Source organism: Brachyistius frenatus, unplaced genomic scaffold (genome assembly GCF_029030835.1).
Source record: "Brachyistius frenatus isolate BFR_SWC_R1_liver_20210118 unplaced genomic scaffold, ASM2903083v1 Contig_5, whole genome shotgun sequence".
NCBI lineage: Eukaryota > Metazoa > Chordata > Actinopteri > Embiotocidae > Brachyistius > Brachyistius frenatus.
In genome coordinates, this window is record NW_027210604.1 from 4,970,001 (window position 1) to 4,990,080 (window position 20,080).

The 20,080-nt window shown below is 42.3% G+C and overlaps 1 protein-coding gene and 1 long non-coding RNA gene across 4 annotated transcripts in view; one reads left to right on the forward strand and one right to left on the reverse strand.

Annotated features, from left to right (window-relative positions):
• septin8a (septin 8a) overlaps positions 1–20,080 on the reverse strand; it is a 251,550-nt gene that overhangs the window by 13,979 nt on the left and 217,491 nt on the right. For all 3 annotated transcript variants that reach the window (XM_069718409.1, XM_069718426.1, XM_069718417.1), the window contains 5 exons: positions 14,381–14,495; positions 13,848–14,043; positions 11,420–11,606; positions 5,206–5,367; positions 3,725–3,821 (listed from right to left, as the gene is read on the reverse strand). In XM_069718409.1, the coding sequence (XP_069574510.1) occupies positions 3,725–3,821; positions 5,206–5,367; positions 11,420–11,606; positions 13,848–14,043; positions 14,381–14,495 (757 nt within the window). The remainder of the gene's footprint in view (positions 1–3,724; positions 3,822–5,205; positions 5,368–11,419; positions 11,607–13,847; positions 14,044–14,380; positions 14,496–20,080) is intronic.
• Positions 4,260–17,057, forward strand: LOC138632819 (uncharacterized). The gene is made up of 2 exons (XR_011311837.1): positions 4,260–4,351; positions 15,267–17,057. It is a non-coding gene; the product is annotated as an uncharacterized lncRNA (long non-coding RNA).

Consider the following 20,080-nt stretch of genomic DNA (forward strand, 5'->3'; position numbering starts at 1 on the left):
GGCCTTTCAGGTACAGCGATGAATTGAATCCCCGGGTAGCAGCGGTGGGAGATCTACGCTGTGTTTAAATACCACCACAAGCTGGGAGCTTTGACGATGCAAAGACGCCGACAGTGACGTTCAAAAGGACCAATTAGCACGGCATTTAGCCGTCCCTGGTGGCAAACGAAGAGAGAGACGCCTCACAGTAAACGACAGTGAGCCACAATGTAGCATAAAATAATGCAGCTTAGGAACGTAAAGTGTCCGAGGACCCCGGACACCCCAGACAAAGAAATAAGACTTCCCTTAGTCAGTGAATGAGCATCACATCCCCGTTGCGTTTTTTTTTTTTTTTTTTTTTTTTTTTTTTAACCCTTAACAACCCAGAAGATTATTTTAAAAAGATGTGAAAAGCTAATGCAGTAGAAATTGCTTCCTTGTATTTTTGCTAGTCGTTAGTGGAGGAACACGAGTAAAAAAATAAAAAAAAAAAAACTCACAAAAAAGTGAGCGTCTCTGGGGCTGCATCCAGGCTACTGAAACTGCCTGTTCATTTGGCATCTAATAGCCTCTCTGCACTGGCCCCCCTGCTGAGGGCTGAATGAAGGCCAGTCCTCTGACTGACTGCAGCGTTGAGCTCTCCAGATACCCGAGCACAAGGCTCTGCTGACACACTCGGACGGATACAGGCGCACAGCCGCATGGAAACAGAAGCGTCTTGCACAGAGGAGAAATAAATCTGCGGTTATCAAAAACAAATGAAAAACAGACACGTGAAAACAGCGTCTCCCACTCACTAAACATTCTCATCTGATCACCTGCTCCTGGCTTTGCGGTAAAACTGCGGTTTATTTTGAGTCGAAAACAAAACACCATTATCTAAATTGCGAAACAATAAAATCGGAACGGAGCCGCTCTGAGCCTGCGTGTCGTTTTAAGTAGAACCTAGAATTAACCTCCCCCCCCCCAAAAAAAAAAAAAATGAGAACAATCGAGCCAAATGTCAAAGTCGGTGCTGCGTGACGTCCATGTTCATGTCCAAACAATGACTGCAATAAGTGTGTGCGCACTCAGACAAACATACGGTGGCTTGCAGAGAAGAAATACCGGGAGTCGGCTACATGTCGCAGATGTCTGGAGTGCAGAGATAACAGAGCAATAAGATCGTGAGGGAAGATACCCCCCCGCCCCCACACACACACACACACACACACACACACACACACACACACACACACACACACACACACACACACACACACACACACACACACACACACACACACACACACACACACACACACAGAGCTTGCATCAGTTACTCTTTTTGTTAGTAGACAGTCCTTCTTCTGTCTCTCTTCAAGTCAATGGAAACTTCTCATGGCTCCTCGAGAGGTTACCAAAACCCATGTATGTGACATCTGGCATGAACAAACTGTTTCCACTGACAGAGATCCTCCTCTCAGTCGCACGACCGCTGGAAGACACAGAGTCTTCTGTCTTCTTCTGCCTCGGTCATCAGATACTGTCACAAAGCGCGTTGTATGAATGATGAACCATCGGTGTGGAAGCAGGCCTGGCTAAGAAGGAAAGCAGTTTTCTTTGCGTCGCGTCCCGTCAAGTCCAGACTCTCGCGGTTTCGGAAGATGAATAAAGTTGATGAGATAATTAGGCACGCAAAAGAACAAAGAATACAAAATGAACTGCTTCAGACTAACAGGATTTCCTTTCCCTACAGTGTCCAAATAGTTGTTTCCCAAAACGAATACAGCAGCCTTATCCGAGCTAATCTTCTTTTAAAATATCGCCCCGCTTTATTCGAACATGACTGGGATAAACACAGCTTACAAACAAATTACACATGTAGATTTTGTTTTACTGAATTCTCCTACCAGCTGATTACTTTCTTGGGTCACACTGCAAATCTCCTGTTTAGCATTTATCAACATAAACATTTAATAAATGATTTATGACATACTATAATGTAGCTGTCAGAAGATATAAAAAAAACAAACCCACTTCAAAGTGTTTAGTGTTGGTCAGCAATTATAACCTCTCCCATTAAGATATATTTCATACTGTAGTCTTTTATCATCTGTTTACGCACCAGCCTGCACTTACGAATGCTCACGAGAGGAGCTATAGTTTTGAATAAATGCATTAATAAACACTTCTCTGCTTACTTCCTGTATACACAGTATAAAACCTGTGTATACACTCTTGTTGATTGACACACTAAGGAAAACATCTTTGGTGATGGAGACAAATCCCAAAGAAATGAGCTTACAGTAAAGCTGAGCTAACTCTTTGCACACAGCTCTGATCTGTCTGTTGCTGGACTGGACCGCAGCCTCGTACTCCAGAGAAATCTGTCCCCCAGGAGACACACAGCAGGCTTTATAAATAACCACAGCGTGTCCTCTGAGGGTTGGGGGAATGAGAGTGGTCAGTGGATAATGGAGAGAGGAGAGGATGGGCGAGAGAGCGCTGCAAACCAAGGAGGAAGTGAAGGAGAGAGAGAGAGAGAGCGAGAGAGATGGAGGAAGGGAGGGAGGGAGTTTCTCTGAGAGGATAACTCCCACGTGAGCAGCAACATTCTCACAGCACATCTCTGCGTGACATTATTAAATTAAACTGTTTACCATCAGTGACAAACACAGAGGAATGAGCTGTGGGAAACACAACCTGCCACGAGAGGCGACGTCTCCATGGGCAACGCATGCGCGCCAACACGCAGGCGCACATCCACGCCAGGAACACACAGGCGGGGAAACATACCGTCCGTGAACATAAAGAGAACTTGACATATAACAATATACATATCTCCAACGCACACACACACACACACACACAGACTCACTCAGGCAAAACAATCTCTACCCACTCGCCCTTCACTTCAGTGTCACTCTGCATGAAGTCATCCCGCTCTAACCAGGCGAGTATAAATAAACAGGCAAAACTGTGGGATGCACTCGCCACTCTGCCATGAGCAGGAAGCAGCTCTCACCAAGGACACCGACAGACGCTCAGCTTTGGAATAAAACATCCTCAAAACGACAGACGTGTCCTTTACAGCAGCTCCAACACAGTTTGTCATTGATGGCGAATCATACGATCCAAGATTTTGCTTTGTCTGACGAGAGGTATTTCATCATCTGTGTTTTGAAGTAATTAGTCGATGACTAAAATAGCTGCAGATTAAGTTGCTTTTCTATGACTAATTCTTGCTCCAGTTCCTATTATGCACTTCCAATACACACCTACTGTTTAGGATGGCTCTTAATGAAAACATCCACGTGAACACTAAAACATGGGCGGAAAGACACTGAGCCATGCACTTCCTCAAACCTCACACACCCATGACCACCATCAGACACATTCACGATACAGGAAAAAACAAGAAACCGCTGCAAACTCGTAGAATGACATATTCGAGATTGCACCACAGTTCAAGTAATGATATTGTGTCTTGGTTGTTTGAGGAGAACTTGAAGTGTCAGACATGCATGTGTCAAAAGCACATAAAATGCTGTCCACATATGCCGTTTTGTTGAGGTCAGAAATGATTGACAATTATTTTTATAACGGTCAGCGTCTTGGTTTTGGCATTTGCAAATGCGGTTGAGCCGTCAAACTCTGGAGAATGAAGTTAATTAAACAAACACCGACCCCTTAATGTACTCACTGTTGCGTTTGCCTGTGACACGCAAACACCAGCGCATTTCTTGTGAACGGGTCTCACCTTGCACAACACCCCAGGGGTACTGTCTGGCCCGCACGGTTTTGTTCCCCACTTTGACCTCTTCCACGCTCCCGACCACAGCAAACGGCAGGTGGGCCTACACGGGAAAAGAGGTTGGAGTGTTAAAAAGCCCCGAGATGTAACCGGAGCCATGATCAGGGGCTCAATCCCAGCTTCCCCCATATTCTCAGTTACACTTTCTTTAAGGGTTCATTTTCTGGTCAGATCACGCCAGTATTCTTCGGGGCACAGTCAGGCTTTTACAAGTTCAATTTCACTACTGTTGTGTAGATTTAGTGAAACGACAAAACGTGTTTCACTGTGTGTGTTGACTCTCTTATCTTTCACAACCAGACCACACCAGAGCGAAGTGTTTACATGCGAGCTGCACCAGAGCTCGTTTTTACGTTTAACATGTGGCTCCGTTGGGGCTGAGAGGCTTGTTTTGTTGAAGTGATTAAAGACGCGCACACTTTATTGTTGCTGTCTGAGCTACTACGCCTCGTTAGGGCCGACAGCGAGGCATCGGGGGGGGGGGGGGGGGGGACACATGCCCGATAAACCACCTCAGAAATTAGATGGCGCGTTGAAACCAGCTGGCTGGTTGCAGCTCGGAGGAACAAGCTGGTGAGTGTGGGCGCTGATGTGACCGACTCTGAATAGAGATGGGATACTGTGAAAGCAAATGCAGTTTATCCAGAAGAGAACTCGCCATTTTTGCATTTGTGCATGAGTGTGTTTGAACACTAATTACACACCATCGGCATTGCAAAATTGGAACTAAAAATGTACGAATATTCTGAGGAAAATGCATTTGTGCATGCAACTGGAGCAAAAAAAAAAAAGCCTCCAGCTTATGTTTGGTTATATTTCACGCAGTTTCTTTTCAGTATCTCACTTTCCTCTACTACTTGTTTTTGTTGGTTTTTTTTTTTTTTTTTTTTTTAGGAAAAAGTCCAAAATGACATACGAGGTCTGTCGGAGTCTGGGTTGTCATCTAGTTCGTAAACTCCTTTTAATACGGAAAGAGAATAAGAACGGGAAACTGGTGCAACCAGACATAAAACTATGTATAATGCTGGTGTATTCTATGTGTATAAACACACTCCCGGGTTTGGCTAGCATTTGCAAATGCTTTTGGTCATTTATATAGTATACAGTCACAAATTTGTGGGACTACAAGGTGTCTACAGAAGAGAAACATTAGTTTTCAGCACGTGTCAAAAGCACATAAAATGGTGTCCACATATGCCGTGACCAGATGTTTAACACGTGGTGCTAAAAACATGGTCAGTTATCTTTGAGGAAAAAATCTTGCAATATAGAGATGTGTTAAGTCTTAAGAAGCTATTATTTTTTACTTCCAACATATGTCAACAGATCTGACATGATCATCAGCCAATGTTATCATTTACATTAAGTAACTGAGACCTTTTTTTTTTTTTTTTTTTTTTTTTTTGGTGTGGCAAAGCGTGACTTACGTTCATGGAGGCATTGATCTCACTGACGGCTTCATCATCTGTCGGGAACTGATATATCTGGACGCCGTTGCTCACCAGCTCACTCATAATCTTTATTTTGAATTTATGGAGCTCACTCTTGGAGATTGTGTCCGCTTTGGCAATGATGGGAATGATGTTGACCTGAGGAGAGGATGAGGAAAAGGAGCAGGGGATTATGGTTGAGTCGGCCAAAAATGTGTATGTATTCCCATACTGCTTTATGTTAAAACGTATACATGGCATTTATCATGGAATGGTTTGTTTTAGCCTGGTCCGACATGCATCTTTGTGCCTGATGATGATTACCGCTGGCAGGTTCAAAACACCTCAACACAATGAGAGGAGATGCACAGAGAACCAACCTCATTTTCAGAGAATTACAGATGACACTTAACTCCTTTTTGTCACCATGTCGTGAACCAACTCTCCACCAAATGCAGCAAAACTGAGCAGTGAATTAACTCAGTCAGAACCACAAAAAGATACATAAAACAAACAGTGATTATGAAAGCAAGCTATGGCTCCGTCTTCAATTAGTAGCAGATGTAGGGAAATCAACACACAGTTTGTCTGCATTCCTCTGTATGGCTGCGTTACCCAAATCTCAAACTGGGAAGATGGGGAGGACTCCCACAGATTCCCTCATCAATACCACAGTGTGCCTCAGAGCAGAAGCCTGAGCTTGTTAGGAGTCAAATTACAACCTCATCATACTTTATTGGATCATTAATTTGCAGCAGGGCAGCAAGTATCATGTTTTAACCCTTATTTAACAAACCATGCTCTCTAATCACTATCTAGCGCTGACAACAGCCCTGTATGGCTACTGGAGCAGATGGGAGGTTAAACGGTTGGACCTGGTCATTGATATTTGTCCACTTCACACAGCTGGCTATTCCCAGCTGACCAAAGAGAATTCCTAAATAGTTCTTAGTGTTTGTTCTGAACAACCAGGAACACCAGCTTTACATCAAAGCCCTTCACATCAAAGCTATTTTTGCCATTATGTTCTTTCATCTTCCACAAGCTGAAAATACATCTGCGTGAAGGAGAGTGTTCACTGGATATAAGAACAATGCTGGTACAGGCTGAGCCTTAGTAATGTCGAAAAATAGTTATAAAGCAAAAAGCAAGAAGGTGAAGTTAATGGATCCCCTTTAATATTCTTGTGTTGCTTAATTTTGAGGACTAATAATCTACTCTGCTTAGTGTTTGGATTTAATGTTGCCTTAATTTGGAGACTCTGGAGAGTGTAAACAACAAATGTTCCACGAGGTCAGTTAACTTTTTTTTTTTTTTTTTTAGCCTATGTTTGTTTGAAAATTAGCACCAGTATGACAAAGTAGCTGTTAAAAGTATTGCAATGATAACAGGAATGTAGACGCAGCTGTTACTGGATTACTCTGATACTGAAATAAAAAATGTAAAATATGATGATTCTCAGGCCGTTCTGGAGGTTTAAGGAGCATCTTTCTTACTTGGAATTCTACAGATTTATGGATGTTTAGACAACGATGCGCTTGGAGTCACACTGGTCATTAAATATGTGTAAAATGTCTGCGTGTTTAGATTTATAACTGAGAAGGAGGACAGATTTAGATGTATCAGATAACACGGGTTCTAAAACAGCTTAATTTGCTGCTCGTGTTGTGAAGTGGGCCGAACTACAACAACTAACTCTCCATTGTTTGTTGTTTGAATACCGATGAATATCTGTCCTCGATAGTATTACGGTGTCACATCTCTCCTTCTGTGCTTCCCATCAATCAAACCATATAGGTTTGACTAAAAGACACTTTAAACGTTAGCAGGACATATCATTCCTTGTTTACCAAATGACCCGAAACAAACTGAATCCTCTATGTCCTAATATTAGATAATTAGGTGTTATGATTGCGTACATAAAAAACAAAAAGATTTAAAACAAAGGACACCTTTTCCAGACTTTTATCTGTCTTCCTGCCTTCGTCCAGCAAAAAAAGCGCACTCACTCTGCTGGGCCTTCAACCAGCAGCTGTAGAGAGAGGTGACTCGGACCCCGTTTACAAAAAACAAACAAAAAAAACACCATTGTCTAGTCCGGACAGTAAAATCTACAGACTGAGGGGAAAAGCTGATTCTGGTCTGTTTCCCTGGATTTTCCTGTGACAGTTATCTGGAAGGCAAGACAGCTCTGCTCATTTATTTTAAGATTCCAGATTAAACATAATAGTTACACACAGTGATGCTCTCCTTAACGTGAATGTGACTCAGAGAAAGCAAAAACATGATTGAGGATGATCCATTTTTGCTCTAGTGAAGACGGAGCCGTCCCTTAAATGCTTCTCATGGCAATCAAATGTGTTCATGGTGACCAGAAGGTAACACTTGTATGATTGATTTTTAGTGCAGAGACAATTTGTTCAATAATTGTCAGAGATTAATCACCATTAACTTTGGTACTAATTTCAGTAATTAAGCCAGCTAAAATACCAAACAAGCACCACTTCCAGCCTCTAAAATGTGAAGGTTTGCGGATTTTCTCAGTGTTAGATCTGTATACATTTATGTTTTGGACTGAAGGCTCGACAAAACATTGATTTAAACCTGTCACTTTAGTGTCTGGAAACTTGAAGTGCCTTTTTTTTTAGATTTTTTTAAACTAAACAGGGATTGAGTTTATTGAAAAATCACTAAGTCCTAATTTATTTGTAACTTTGGGCAACTTTTGGGCAAGTACTGTGTGTGGCTACTCTGGAAATATCTAGAGCCCAGAAATGAGAAACAAGATAACAAAAACTACTAAAAGTGCAAAGGCTGAGTTTTGTTTGCAGATTCTGCAAATATTGCCTGTGAGAGTCTGCAGAAAAAGACCAGTGCGTAAAGTCCATCTGCCCAGCAAAACAAAACAGTGTCACATCTACACTGTGGTCACTCAGCACCGGCTTGCTTTCAGATAAAACAGCGGTCATATTGCACATTGTGGAAAGATTGCTGGGACGGAGCAGCAGAGGTCGTGGTCCACACCATGACCACCCACTCAGTCTATTGTTGCACTTCCAGTGCTGTAAATCATTATGGATAAAAGTGCCTGCCAACATTGCTGCTATGTTACACATTCCAATGCCGTGCAATTGAAAGAGTAACGTGAATAACTTAAAAGGCCCCTCACAGACAAACTGAAGGTTCACAAGAAAGAGAAAGTGGCACATAAATCTATGGGGAGATTTAGCTGAGGTCAGCAATTTACTTTCACTCACATTTAGGGAGAGAATGGTGCTATATAATAACAAACCCATGTATCTCATGTTAGCTGCTTTTCTGTGGATCATAAAGCAGAAATAAAGAAGGTATATTTAGCTCAGGTAAGTTACCATGTCGTGGTTTGAAGCAGGGGGCACAGAGATTTCGCTGTGTTTGCTGTAGTGATTTGGATGGTATCGGGAGACAGTTGGCAAACACAGTGTGCCAGGTTTTGATCGCTCTGTTGGCTGGTAAAGACGGAACAGAGGCCCAGTGGTCAGCGCCACCGTCTCACAGCAAGAAACTCTATCTGAAGTTTGTGTAGGTTTCCTCTCAGGTCAGAACAGTATTCTGGTTTCCTTTTAGGACTCAATAACAATATCCTGTCAGACAAGTTCAACTTCAATAAAAGTGTTAAGTGTTTCTGGTAGCTCACAAAGTTTGGTTGTTGGCTTTGAGGAAGAAATTCAACTTTTAAATGACAAAAAAAATTCATTGTCTTAATTAAAAATTCATCAGGTCACCTCCTACTTGCACTGCTGGAAGAAGATGTCTTCCTCAGACTTGTACAAAAGGAAGAAAGTAAAACACCTTAATTAATGGATGGAGCTATAATATTTTGCACATATATTCTTTAAAGGGGGCAGCACAGTGGTGCAGTGGTTAGCACTGTCACCACAGTGAAATGGTTCCTGGTTCGATCCCGGGCTCCCTGTGCCTGCGTGGGCTCTCTCCGGGTACTCGGGCTTCCTCCTGCCGTCCAAAGACATGCGTGGCAGGTTAATTGGTGATTCTAAAAATTGCCCATTGGTTCTGTCTCTACGTGTTGGCCCTGTGATAGACTGTCCAGTCTTCGGTCCCTCCGCCCAAAGTGAGCTGGGATAGGATAAAGCCACTATAGATAATGGATGGGATTCTTTAAAAGCTCTACTACTGACATAATCTGAGAATAATAGTCCTGCATATATATTTTGCTCATAACACAACCCCTACCATTTCACTAATTTAACTGACATAAAATGAAAAAGGGCATAAAGTTTGTGTGTTGTGGAGGTCCGAGGAGTAAAATGTATATATATATATATATATATGCATATGGAGGAAGAAATGTGGGATTAAACTCCTTAAATTATAAATATTTTTCTTCTGAAGTCCTCATAAACCACTTTAGAGGGACATTTAGCTGAGGTCTCCTGTCATTACAGAGTATAAGGAGAAATTTGGCAGAGATGCACAGCCATGCGTTGATAGTTGGCAGTGGTAAGACGGCAGGTTTTGTCACAAGCTGACCATCTGCTTTGTTGTGGATTTATTATTATTGCATCAACGGAAACAAACAGAGCTGAAGCTGCCACTTTGTCATTCCCTAGAGTAGTGCTATTAGTAGTTAGAATACAGTGAAACCCGGGACGCTGCGGATCAATTCGAGCGATGCAACAATATTCAATGACTGAACCTTACAGTGTTGTGACTTCATGACAAGTCATGCAAATGCACAAACAAAACCCACACTGCCTCTACACGCCACTCTCTCAGTTTAAGTGCTTGCAGATGTCAAAGCCAAAGACGGAGTGAAATGTGGATGTTTGCTGATCCACAAAATATTTCACACCTCCCCACATACTCGAGTTAATAAAACCCCGAAGGAGGTTTTCTCTTCTTATGGCCCTTGAAGTTAAACAAGCTCCTACTGAACTGAAGACACAAATCTTTCACTTGTGGACTTTAACGGTCTCTTTCTCTGTCACACCTGTTCGTTTGTTTTTTCTGAACATGTGCTTTGAAATGTGTCGAGGGTGACATCCTGGAAGATTCCCATGAAATCATGATTTAGGATTAAAACCCTGCCCATCATTTGTGTTATTCTACCTATAGAAAAAAAACATCTTTGTTTACAATAAATACTGCCAGAAGTCAGAATTACAAAAGAAAGGGACCGTGAGGCAGCGTGAGCATCAGAAAAATAAAAAAATAAAAATAGGAAGAGGAAAAATTCACGGAAAATCCGGGCAATGACCACTGATACAAAATATTTTGTAGCTCAATAATAAAATCTTATATACAACATGGCTTTAACTTCGATCTTAAATTTAACTTGCCCTTTCTGACGCTGTACTGCCCCACTAAAAGTCGCCCCTCTCCTTCTTTCACACGCCAAGCGTTGCTGTAATGAGATTTTTTTTTTGTTCCACCAGTTGTCTAAATGAGGCCATGCCAGTGATTGTGTCTCTGACTCATCGGATGTATGGTAAAACACACAACCGCCAGGCAATGATCTGTGTAGTAATACTCGCGCTAGAGCAGCAATGAAAACGCCAAAACTCAATTTGTTTTCTGAATGTGACTATTGACTCGTATGCAGCTGCGTGTTGACCTGTAAACATGCAGATATTTCAAACTGGGACTCAGAATTAGTCAAAATGGGCATGATGAGGCTGTATTTTTGAGTTTTATCTAACATAAAGTTTTTTGTTTTTTTTAAATGGATTGCAATTTAGAAAATGTTACTGGATAGCGACCATAACATATGAAATATGTTGGCTTTTCAGTATCAAACTGCTCAAAGAGGGTGCCTGTCTTCCCCAAAATCAGGCTGTTAAAAGTTTAAACATGAATCCTTTTCCTCATAAAAAGCCAAATACGTTCACTCCAAAGAATACCATGTGAAATCCTATACAATGAAATGGAAACTTGCACGTTCACTGGAATTTTTTTCTTTTTTCCTTTATGGAGACAGATTGTCCTCACCCCGGCAGACAGATTGGGGATCAACACATTTCAGGGAAATTCACACCGGTCACAGTGAAAGGGAGGTCAGATTTCAGCAACACTGATATCATTTAAACAAAAGAAAAGGACGAGGTGTGTGTGTGTGTGTGTGTGTGTGTGTGTGTGTGTGTGTGTGTGTGTGTGTGTGTGTGTGTGTGTGTGTGTGTGTGTGTGTGTGTGTGTGTGTGTGACTTGTGTGTACCTTGCTGTCCAGTTTTTTCATGGTGACGAGGTCCAGCGACTTGAGCGAGTGTCCTGTCGGGGCAATGAAATAAAGGCAGATGTGGATCCTGGTGTCGTGGTAGTTAAAGAGCGAGCGTTTGATCTTCAGCTCTTCCTGGAGATAGTTTTCAAACTGAGTGTCAATGTAGTCGACGATGGGTTTGTAACTGTGGAGAGAACCAGAGACAAACTGTTAGGATTTATGGCTGTGGGTAAAGGCAAAATATTTGTCTTCGTATTCAAGCATTGGTAATGAATAGAAAAGAGTCACTGTGCGATCTGATTCAATGCCAAGATCTGAGCTTGGAGCTTAGTGCTGCATGAAATTTGTATTCAGCTTATGGAAGTCTGGTTGAAACCAATCACAGTGGCTGCAAAACATCCTGTCCGTTGTCAGAGTTGCGGCCGCCTTTGGAGCCTAAAGTACCCGTAAATCAGTGAAAAGAATTAATATATAGAGAGAACAAAAATCTTGGAAATTATTTTCTGAAGTACTTTGCATGTGTGGGCGGACACTTCATGTTCTTGGGTTATCTACAATTTTGAAATGGTGTCGCTGATTTTATTGGGAGCAGATTTATCCGATTTATCAGAACTTACAGTATATCAAACCAATTCAAATTGACCTAACAAGACACATTGCAGGGTCGCTGCACTTAAAGATATTATCGACCCTAATAATCTATATGGATACTATTATATTTCCAATCATGATGTCAGGACAAGATGAAGTCGGTGTTTTACTGGTGACGTTTCAGTGGGATTTATTGTAACAAACTTCTAACGGTGTAGTTCTAGTGGGAATATCAAAATACTTAGCAGAGAATCAAAGTGCATTAAATACAACATTACTCCATCATTTATAATAAACATGATAGTTAACTTTTTTTTTTTTTATTTGTTTGTCTGAAAGCTGTTTTCAATGACTTTTAACACCAAAACAGTACCCAGCCTGATTAGGAGGGCCGTGACTCTCTTCAAAACATGTTTTAAATCATATTCAAACCATGTTTGTTTGGAACAGTGTATTTTACTCCGCAGCTTTAACTCATTTCATTTGGGGAGATGAAAACAAGACAATTAAAAGCCAACCGCATTCTTAACAAAGTGCATCATAGCTGCCTGAAATGCAAGCTTCTTGTGTTGTGGTTCATTAGTCACTGCAGATAATAGTCACAGTTTTGGTTTAATGTTCAGACTATACATCTGTGCGATTATGATAATTTGATTGTGATAATCTGTGTAGGAGTGTGAGACTCCAACATTATTGAGCAGACATTGCTGTGGCTCCCCGATGAGTTGCATTGTTAATGTTAATTCTGCTATATTTGGGCACGGCACGACCATTTCAGCCTCATTGGTTTCAGCTGATGTCATCTCTGCTTTCCCTTTTCTTCCAGCCATCACAGGCGACATTCATGAGCAAACATGTTAAAAAAAAAACACTTGTGTCGAACCTCTGAAAGCCCTCTTGAACCCACAATCAGTCGCACAGACTCCCGCAGTGCTTCAAAGGGACTGAAACGTTCCCCACAAGCTCGTGTCAACACACTGCAAAACACTTATGAGAAAAGAGCCCAAAATGCAGTTTCAGGGATATAAGGAGACATTTTTACATCAAGGTATCGTCAAAACAAGTAACTTGTGGAACCGGAAATATCAGAAGTGCCTACTTAAAGTCCTTACTCAAGAACTCTTGATAACCTTCAGCATAAAACACAGACATCTTTACTCCTAAAACCAATAAAAAAATTTTTTTAAAAGACTACCTTGTCTACTTTTCAACACCAGGATGTCCCACATCACTGACATTTTACAGCTCGGAGAGAAACCCATGTTAAAAAAAACAACGTTTCTATTTACTCAGTCAGCACCATGTTTAGTCGTCTGTCCTTCCTCTTCCCTCACATCTATCTTCAATCTTCGCTGAGGAATGCGCCAACTCTGACCTTTTGAAGCTCTCTCCGTGTGCTTCACAGTCCACTGGAGGGTCGCTCCTTCAGCATGCTGGTTTATACGGCCTACAGAGAGAGCTGCTATCAAAGGGCGTGAGAGTGCTGCTCGCTGGCTAGGCCACAACAAGGACACTTCATTCCACAGCTGGATATAAAAAAAAAAAAAATTAAAAAAATCTACAATTTCCTCTTCATTGCCGTCCCACATCTTCCTTTTCTTTCATCACACAGAGAGACAAGAAAAATGCGCAGAAGTCTGCAGTGATATTAGTTTGAGTCTGTTTGTCTCGTTTGGATCCCTGACAACGCGAGGGCTAAACTATGGGGTTGTCATTTTGCAAATATAAAATGCAGAAAGTCAAACTTTCAACCAGTTTTAACCGAACGTTCCAGACACATTTGTGTCACGTGACTGTCTCCGCGTCACTGATCGGAAGTTCCCCCCGTGCTCACCTGTCCTCTTTGTTGATCTGATCACCGAAGCCGACGGTGTCAACGATCGTCAGTTTGAGGTGGACGTTGCTTTCTTGCAGGTCGTACGTTCGCGGCCGCAGGTACACGCCGTTCTGGTAATGGCTCGCCTCTTCGTTCTCAAACATGGTGTTAAAGAGCGTGTTCATTAATGTCGATTTCCCGATGCCAGTCTCTCCTGCGAACGGTCGTCGGAAGAGAAGGAGAAGGGGGGGGAGGGAGAGAGGGAGAGAGAGAGAGAGAGTCACCGGGGAGCAATTCATCAGCTTTCAGACATGGATTTTTACTGCAGCAGCTAGTGGAGGAGTCCTGTATATTTCTTTCACGTCAACAACAACAACAACAAGATGATTCTGTTTTTCTGTGGCTACACATGTTGTCTGGAAGAAAGTAAATCAAGTAAAGATCCGGGCAGAGAAACACGAGTAGTTTCAACGTGACATTTCGACAAATTACTAATTGTATACAACATATGAAACAATCCGTCATCGCACAAACACATCGTTTGTACTCACCCACACACAGAATGTTGAAACAAAATCCCTGTGTGACCGATTTACTGACCAGTTGGTCAGGGAGGCTGTCGAATCCAACATGGCCGCCCAAAGTGAGGTTACGCTTGTCTTCGTTCTGAGGGACGCGAAAAACGAAACAATGCGTTACGAGTCTGGAGAACGGGAGGGAAACGCATGGCGGAGACATTAGGAAGAACTGGGTGGCACAGACACTGAAGCACTCGCATTCCTGTGCAAGTAAACATCAAAGAGCCTCAGCAGCTCATTCTGCATATGTAAAACCCATCAGCTACGTTATGAGTTGGGTAATCAGGGCCTGCAGTGAGGATGAGCTTCAAGAATAATCTTCACAAGCACGAGGAACTTAAGACGTTCCCACACACACAAAACATGTATTTTAATCGACGCAACCGAAGACGTCAGTCAAATTGGAATTGGCAATATGGAAAATTAACATATCACCAGCTGGGAGTAAACCTCATTAAGTTGCACAATGGATCTTTAGCACTTAATAACAACATCAACATTTCATTACTCTTTATTACTTCAGTACTGATGAGGCACCACAGCAACAGTAGTGCAAGCAGTGCGAATAAATGATATATAACCTCTCCTGTTAATTTAGCCCCTGTATCATCATGTCGCCCAATATAAACAGATATAGTAGTACAAGCTGCACTACTGCAACCTGTAAACAATGGCAAAAATGATCTCCAATCACCACCGCTCCCGTAAATTATTGCAGAGGCCGCACACAACCACTCTGGAATCAACGTGGATTTAAGGCAGAGCATCCCGGAAGAAAAAAAAAAAAAAAAAAAAAGTGCAAAGATTACCGCTACACAACAAACCAAACCTCTGGTCGCCCTTATTTAACCCATCTCAGCCGAGGGAGAGCGGTAACGCTGCAGCGGAGGGGAGCAGACAGCACCTTGAGATGAATGAGGCCACCCGATCTCATCTGGCTCGGCCCACGAAGGACTGCATACTTGAAGGCTGATGTCACCGAACACAGGCGCTCTGAGAGCGGAGCAGAGCTCGGCAGAACGCAACCCGACCGTACTGAGCCGAGAGGTGGAGGCAAGGCTCTGAATACACGGTAGATTACTTCTAAACCTGACTGAACTGCACAATAAAGGATGAGCAATGCATGCGTGTCTGTGTGTGTGTGTGTGTGTGTGCGTGCGCGTGTCTCTGCAAGGGGAACGAAGAGAAACCGGGCTTTACGTGTCAGACGCAGCACAGCTGGAGTAATCTGACCCGAGCTGAACTGCAGCGGAGTGCGAGCCTATTACACTGCAATAAACAAGTGGTCAGTTGGAAAAGAATCTATACGAGCTTAAATATCATTTCAATTCATAAAATGTGATGTTGTTTGTAAAACGTCGAGCAAAACATGGCAAGCCATGGAGCAGAATACTCCGTCATAAACTTAAAATTCCCTTAATTAAGTGGTATGGTTTCTTTATGGGACAACAAACAGATTTGGGAGAAGCTCCACTACACTCATGCATTAAGCGAGCGCGTGAAAGGCAGACTACAGCCATCGAGACGCTAAATGAAGTGATGAAGCTCCCAGTTCAAAGGGTTCGGAGCCGTGTGTTCCAGTTTTTGGTGATTTCTGGCTCTTGTTCCCGAGTCTTAATTCACTTGGTGTAGCTGTGTTTGGACAAAAGCATCTGCCAGATGAATGTAATGTTTATCAGTAGCGAGCTTACAGGGATGAGGAAAGAGGAAGAGGGTGTGTTTGGTATTCACTGTAAACGCAGAGCTTGTTAAACGACATTAATGCTTCCCTGCGGTAGTCAGCGAGCTGAAAGAAGCTCGCAGAGATATTTAGATAGGTTTCTGGAGGAGGAGGGTGTGGACTCTGGTATCGTGCCTGGAAGGAAACCGGTGCAATGACTCTCTGGATTCCTGAGTAAGACTTAAAATGAGAGAAGTTGACAATTTATAGAAGCATTTATTTATCCAGGAAAGGATACAAAAAAAAAAAAAAAAAGCCTGCATGCGCAGCCAAAGTCAATGTGATTGTAATTGTAAACTGTCTTCATGTGGAAATTGATCCAAACTCACCAAACCACATTGGTGAAAGTCTCCCATTCAGAAAAATAACAAGGACTCTGACTCATGAGATAATTCTGGGTTGACCTCCTACACTGAGCCAGATCAAGCTGTCAGGAGCACGTAATCATCAATTGTGTACGAGTGGCTGCCACACAAGAAGCAAATGGGTCTGTGACTGAGAGCTGGCGAATGAGCACGCAGACCTGACCAAGCGGCGTTATCTTTTAGGATCAGACGGAGCGGAGCTGCAGACGTGGACACCAGCTCCCCAAGCTATGACTTGACTGGCTGAATACTGGACTGTCTGGTGGAAGACGCCCTCAGATCCTTTAGTGCGGTAAAAGCAGCACCGAAGCAATGCAAAAAAAAAAAAAAAATACTCCTTAACAAGTAGAGATCCTGCATTTCGGCCGAGCTCAAGTAAAAGAAGTGCAATCCGTTAATATATACTTAATCACTGCATTACAATGATCAAAAACTGAAGTCGATTTTAGAACTGAACTGAACCGTTTTATGAGGAAAATCAGTCTTAAAGGGACTCATGGAGTTTAATGACTTGATAACAAGCAGCTCTGGTGTGATCAACAATGCAACATGCTATCTGTAAAAATTTTTTTAAAAACAGTGTGTAGAAATGTGTCAATCTCAGCGTTATCCAAAGGCAACTGGACTTGGTTGAATTTCGCAAAAATGTTTCCACCTCTCATCCGAAAGGCTTCTTCAAGCCTCTGACCACGAGCTGGATGAATAAGAATCTCCAGAGACCGTCGTGACGCATTCTGTGATGAGCACCCTGTGACTGCTGCGGTGAGCATGAAAGGACGTCCGGGGTAGAAGTTTTTTTTTTTTTTTTTTTTTTTGCCTTTGAAATACAGGAGTGTCGGGGTACAAAGTGGCCTGAAAATGAAACTCTGACTAGAACAATGTGAAGCACCTAGTAACTCTGCTTTTGAAAAGTTATAAATATATATATAATATATATATATATATGTGTGTGTGTATATATATATATATATATATAGTATGGAAGTATGGAAGAGCTACAGCAAATTGCTATTGTCATGTGAAACCCAACATCTCATATATTTGGTAATTTGCTTGTTTTTACTTCGCTTGAACGATAAGAGTTCACTACAATCGAATTTGATCTGAACTCATTTCAGTCCAGTCGTCCAAATGCATCTCAAACGGAAGCGTTTAAAAAAAAAAAAAAAAAACTGCAATAAAACCTGGATCTCCTGGAGGCAGCCGAGCGAGCTCAAAAGCTGTGACATCATCTTTCCAAAAGGTTCAATAAATCTGTCGTACAGGATCCGACCCGACACAAGACCGAGGCCAAAACTGAGATCTGTTTCGCGCAGCCATCAATCCCCCAGAAACATGTCGGCGACAGGGACCTGATAGGACCTGAACACCCCCCCCCCTCCCCTCATCTCGCCTTCTGGCCTCCATCCCACCTGTTCTCAGCTTGTGTCTGCTTCACTGAGCCTCCACCTGACAAGACAGCAGCAACCTCACAGACAGAGACACACACTGCTGCAGCCAGTGTGTGTGTGTGTGTGTGTGTGTGTGTGTGAATTTTATACTTCTGTGTTATTTAGATCCATTATTTAAAAAGGACACGTACTGCAAATACTGCACGTGTACAAAGACAGGTTTCTAAAGAAGTAATGAACGAAACGGCAGTAAGCTGGCATTATTTATTTGGTGACATGATTTGACAAAGTGAGGCCAGACAGTTATTCAATTAACTGATAAGTCGACTGAGAGAAAAACAATAACCAACTACTATAAATTGTTTATTTAGATGTCACATGTTGTCCTGACACAATGTGATGGAATTTTGTTTCTCCTATTTTCGGACCTTTTCTGGGTGAAGCGGCAGATTTTTTTTTTTTTGAAAACAAAAATCGACACGTTAATCTATAATGAAATACATTTATTGCAGCGCTACTTAAAGAGATTTTTTTTTTTTTTTTTTTTACTCTGTTTTGATACACGGCTTTGACTTGACTCTACTAACTCTAAACTCGATTTGGATTTTAATGAGTTGACAATTGCCTGATACAGAAAGCAATGTCGCTTTCATGCAAATAAAAAAAAAAAAAAATCATATTTTACAGAGCCGAATGTTTAGTTTCAGACACTGAATTTCAATCTTTTGTTTGGTCCGGACTTTACTTCTTTTTTTTTTTTCTCACTTTTGAACTTGACACTTCACTTAACACTTACAAAACGGACTTTGGTTTGTATCTTCGACTGACACCCGTATAAGATGTTTACACTCTTAGAAGGTCAACAAGGTAAACTAGCACGGTCAAATCTCTCAAATTAAATCTCTGGCATGTAAAATATGAGAATATACTATATGAAAACATCACATGAAAAAAAAGTATTTTTACGAGTAGAAAGACTTAGATTGCATAAAAGCTGCTTTTTTTTATTTTTTTTTTTAATTGAAAGTAGGAGTCATCAGCCTGTTGAAAGTTAGAGAAAAAAAAAAAGGTGCAGATGTCAGTTTGGGGGGGGGGGGGTTTAAGTCACACCATGTGACCGTTGTGATGGCAAAAAAAAATGTCGACGGTTGACATTTGGATGACGTGAGGGGCGATCGGGAATCCACGATGAGCGCCGAGATAATAATAAAATGAGCGAGACGGACGGGGAGAGGAGACGGGAACCATTTTATGAGACCGATAATAAAACAATAAAAAACAAAAAAAGCGCACTCGTCTTTTTAATGGGTCCTTTCAAAAAGACAAGCGTCCTTACTACCGCAGAACCGAGGACGAACGAGAGGACGCGTCAAATTCACGCACGCACGTCCGACGTTCCACGTAGAATAGCTTCCGTTGTTCTGTCGGTCGTTCTCATGGGCCGCTGGTTTAAAAATCGTTGTGGGACAGCAGGATAAAACCGGCCCGCCTCTGGTTGTCTCTCACGTGCGCGCCGAATGGCATGCGTCGCTCTCGTGCACGCCGGGCGCCGTGAAAAGCCTTTCTCCTTCCAGCGCGCGTCGCTGGACGCTGTTGGCGAAGACGGCATCAGGAATGCCAACTTGATTTAATCACAGACTGCAGACTTGGAAAAAAGAAGAAAAAAATAAAATAAAATGTGGATCCCGCTGGAGAGCACTTCAAGTAATAAAAATCTCACTCTGACGTAACCGACGGCGCTCTGGAGACAAGCTCGACTCTGACGCGACTCTGGGAATCGAGTGCAGCTTATTATTTTGGGCTGTTTGGTTTTTTTGGGACGCAGCGAATCCCGTTTTGGTTTGCATTCTGCTCACACCGATTAGTCACGACAAATAACAGCAGAGACTATTATTGCATAATTGACACCTAAATGCGAGTTTGACTGGAGAGAGGTTTTTTTTTTTATCCTCCTCTTTTTCCGGCGCTCCCGTTGATGTTTACCGACATCAGACGAGCTGAATTGTGGCGATGCAAGCAGGGTTTTGAAAGCGCACGCTGTCAGATAAATTGGCCGCGCCTATTGTTTTACTTTCTGTTGTGTTGTCCCGATGCCGGAGCCGCCCGAGTCGAGTCAGTTCTGGGTGACTGACTTTGAATGCCGACTTCATTTGAGCGTATGAAAACACATCCCGAACATGTTAACGTCACAACAAGA